This window comes from Monopterus albus, unplaced genomic scaffold, assembly GCF_001952655.1.
Source record: "Monopterus albus unplaced genomic scaffold, M_albus_1.0 scaffold177.1, whole genome shotgun sequence".
NCBI classification, from domain to species: domain Eukaryota; kingdom Metazoa; phylum Chordata; class Actinopteri; order Synbranchiformes; family Synbranchidae; genus Monopterus; species Monopterus albus.
This window is the reverse complement of record NW_018128057.1, coordinates 305,849-308,985: the sequence shown is the minus strand read 5'-3', so window position 1 is coordinate 308,985 and position 3,137 is coordinate 305,849. Positions and strand designations below refer to the sequence as shown.

Genomic DNA, 3,137 nt, shown 5'->3' with positions numbered 1-3,137 from the left:
CTGAGATCTACTATGATGCAAGAACGTCTCAGTGGACTTGCCATTATAAGCATAAACCATGTGGTCTCAAATCAGTTGTCATATGATGATGTTGTAGATGACTTTGCTGCAAGAAAAACCAGGAGAGTAAAGCTGTAGCAGGTTATGTGAGATTGAGGAGGTGATGGTGTAGTTTTTAAGTTACGGCAGTACCAAAAACACCACTAGAGGTCTTTGTAAGATCATCTTTTTATTTTTATTTAAATCCTTGTATTTTTTTGTGCCTACTCGTTTCTTTAATATCTTATTTTGCACAGTGCCGTATTTATATTGTATTTTTAAGTTAATGTCACTTGTTTACACTTTTTATTTTGGGAGTATTAATAGGTACTTTATGTAAGCTATTTATATTGTATTTCATATGTTCAGTTCATTTTTTTTGTATTTGTTTCTTTAATTCTTTCTAAGTATTTTGAATGTGCAATTGCTTTATTTAAATAAAAGAATGTCCAAGACAAAGCTATTACGTATCTTATGAGTATATACACTAGCAGTGGAATTTAGTGTGATGCAACGGGGCGCCACCTGAAATCTTGCCTAGGGCGCCAAATTGGTTAGGGCCGGGCCTGGCCCAACACAGCAGTTTCATAACTTTTTTCCAGCTTCTGCTTTGATTGTTGACTGTGTGTCAGAGAGGAGTCAGGCCTAACTAGCCCTTCTTTTAAAAATCATTTGTCAGCTTATGAAGCTGTGAAGTGACTCCATTCCGTGTTGATGTTTGTTAAAGCTACTGAGGAGCAGGGCCCATTTAGAAACCGCTCAGTGCCATATTCCTGTATGAAATAATATCAGTACATAGTTGCTGTTTCGGTCTCCAAATCTTTGACAGCCAGGGACACATGAGGCAAAGGGCCCCTGGACACAGACTGGTAAAAGCCTACCACCCTGCTACACAGGAGAAAGAGACTGATTGTTGAGGCCCAACAGTAAAATGTCACAGTGTGACAAGTCCAAGTATGAAGTAGCAGAACATGGAAATACTCAAGTGAAGTACAGATACCATAAGTAGTGCACTCCAGCACAATACTTGGATACAATATACTGAGTTTTTCCACCAACTAGAAATGACTTGAAATGCAGCTGAGTGTCTTAGTGCAGGAAAGGGGCTGCAGCACCACCTGCTGGTCACAGTGGAAATATCACTAAATAATTGATAGAATTACAGTTTTAGGAGTTTGTTTGTGGATCTATTATTCTGTTGTGTTCAAGTATGGATATAAGTTGCATGTGAAGAATGAACTTGCACCTGGTTTTCTACCTTTTCAGACCTCAGTGACAAACAGAAATCACATTACAGAGATTCGTGTTTTTAATCTTTGTTACAAAAAAATCTGCAGATGGAATGAAGCAGTATGTGTGTGTGTGTGTGTCAGTGCTGGGCTGGTGTGTGTGTTGAGGTAAAGTCCAGATCTGCCTCCTCAGGGGGACTCAGGACACTCTTGATTCGTGTCTGCAGCTCGGCGTCCAGCAGCGTTGCTCTGGCTGTGAAACGACCCTGGTAAGCACGTGTGAAAAATGGGAAACACTATTGATAAATGTATGGAGGTAAACACAAGATGAATCAATGATAATTAATCAATTATGACTTAAGTTAAAGATTCACAGCTTTATTTTGTTATTGTACGAAACCAGGCACTGTTTTCAATTCAGTTCAATTTACTTTATCAAGCACGGAGGAAATTTGTCTTTGGCTCCCTGCACCACAAGCACACACACTCAAGAGATACAGTATCTCGCAGAATGACAAATTAACACATCACTAAAATATATAGAAATCACTCAAAACAATAAATAACCTCAATCAAAGTACAGACTCCCACCTACATTCAAAATTCTAAGCCTACTCATTCCACAGGTTGACCGCTTGTGGTACAAATTAACCTTTGTACGTCTTTTTACTTGCATCACTTCAAACTCCAAATACAGAGGTTGTTTTGTTTGTTGTTTTTGGCCACAACAAACCGAGTTTTCCTACACCCGGCATTTCATACAACTAGCCCAGTGAGGTTTGTGGCCAACCTAGAATTTCTCCAGCTGTTTTAACAATTTTTGCCAGTTTATTTTTAGTGGCCACCGTTATATTACCGTACCAGACTAATATTAAAGGCCAGGATACTCTCAGTTAAACTGATGTACACTCTTCAGACTTACTCCAAAGCCTTTAATTCCTAATAAGGAACAATCTCTGGCTTTTTTGAAGTGGTGTCAGCATTATCTAGAGTGCCCTGATCCCACCCCTAATTAAAACTAAGGGTGGGATCGGGACACACTGTAATTTTGCACCCTGGACAGTAGACTACCATATGGAAAAAAGTGTACACGTTGTCAAAAATCTGCGAGTACTTGTTTATGAATATTTGTAAACATTCCCCACCCCTAGTTACAAGTTTATAAGACTGAATGTGTGAAGGTGTGTTTGATTTTAGTACCTTCTTCTTGGTGCTGGGCGGCACTACCGGGGGGTTAAAACTCATGTCTCTGATGCTGTAATCAGCAAACAGCTCCACTGCAGACCTGGACACAGTTTTCAGGTTAAATTAATCTGATACAAACTGTGAAAGCAAAAGAAAGAGAAACACAACAGACAGATGCATTTTAAAGGAGCATTACACTGGGGATGTTTCTCACATCAGCTTTTTACAGTTAATCAAAGTTTAATCAGTCTGGATCATAACGTTGTGTCACAGCATTTTTCTTTAAAGTCCAGGGGCCTGTTGCACAAAAGTAGAATTAAGATATCCAGGATAAATGACTGAGCTGAGCTCAATGAATCCAAAACACGTGCGTCCAGGCTTAATTGGTTGCACAAAGACCAAGCCAGGATGAGCAGACACGGATTCATTCACAAAAGGGTCTTTAGTGCTTCACATTCCACTTTCAATGTGTTGTTTGAATTGTTCCTTCTAACAGTTTGTTTTTTAGCACCTTGTTAGGTTATTTTTTTAGTTAGATAGATATTCAGAGATTTGTTGTCTAGGAATGTTAGTGCAGACAGGTTGACTAGCTCAGGCTGTTAACTGTTCAGCCTGCAGTGCAGACTGCAGGCACGTCAAGGTTACAGGAAAAGAGCTGTTAGGGTCAACTGTAATGCTAGTCTT

General features: G+C 39.4%; 1 protein-coding gene across 1 annotated transcript in view; it reads right to left on the bottom strand.

Annotated features, from left to right (window-relative positions):
* Positions 1 to 541: 541 nt before the first annotated feature.
* noc3l (NOC3-like DNA replication regulator) overlaps positions 542 to 3,137 on the bottom strand; it is a 13,058-nt gene continuing 10,462 nt past the window's right edge. The window contains exons 20-21 of the mRNA XM_020616724.1: positions 2,469 to 2,553; positions 542 to 1,534 (exon numbers count right to left, since the gene is read on the bottom strand). Of these exons, the coding sequence (XP_020472380.1) occupies positions 1,409 to 1,534; positions 2,469 to 2,553 (211 nt within the window). The 3' untranslated portion in view covers positions 542 to 1,408. The remainder of the gene's footprint in view (positions 1,535 to 2,468; positions 2,554 to 3,137) is intronic.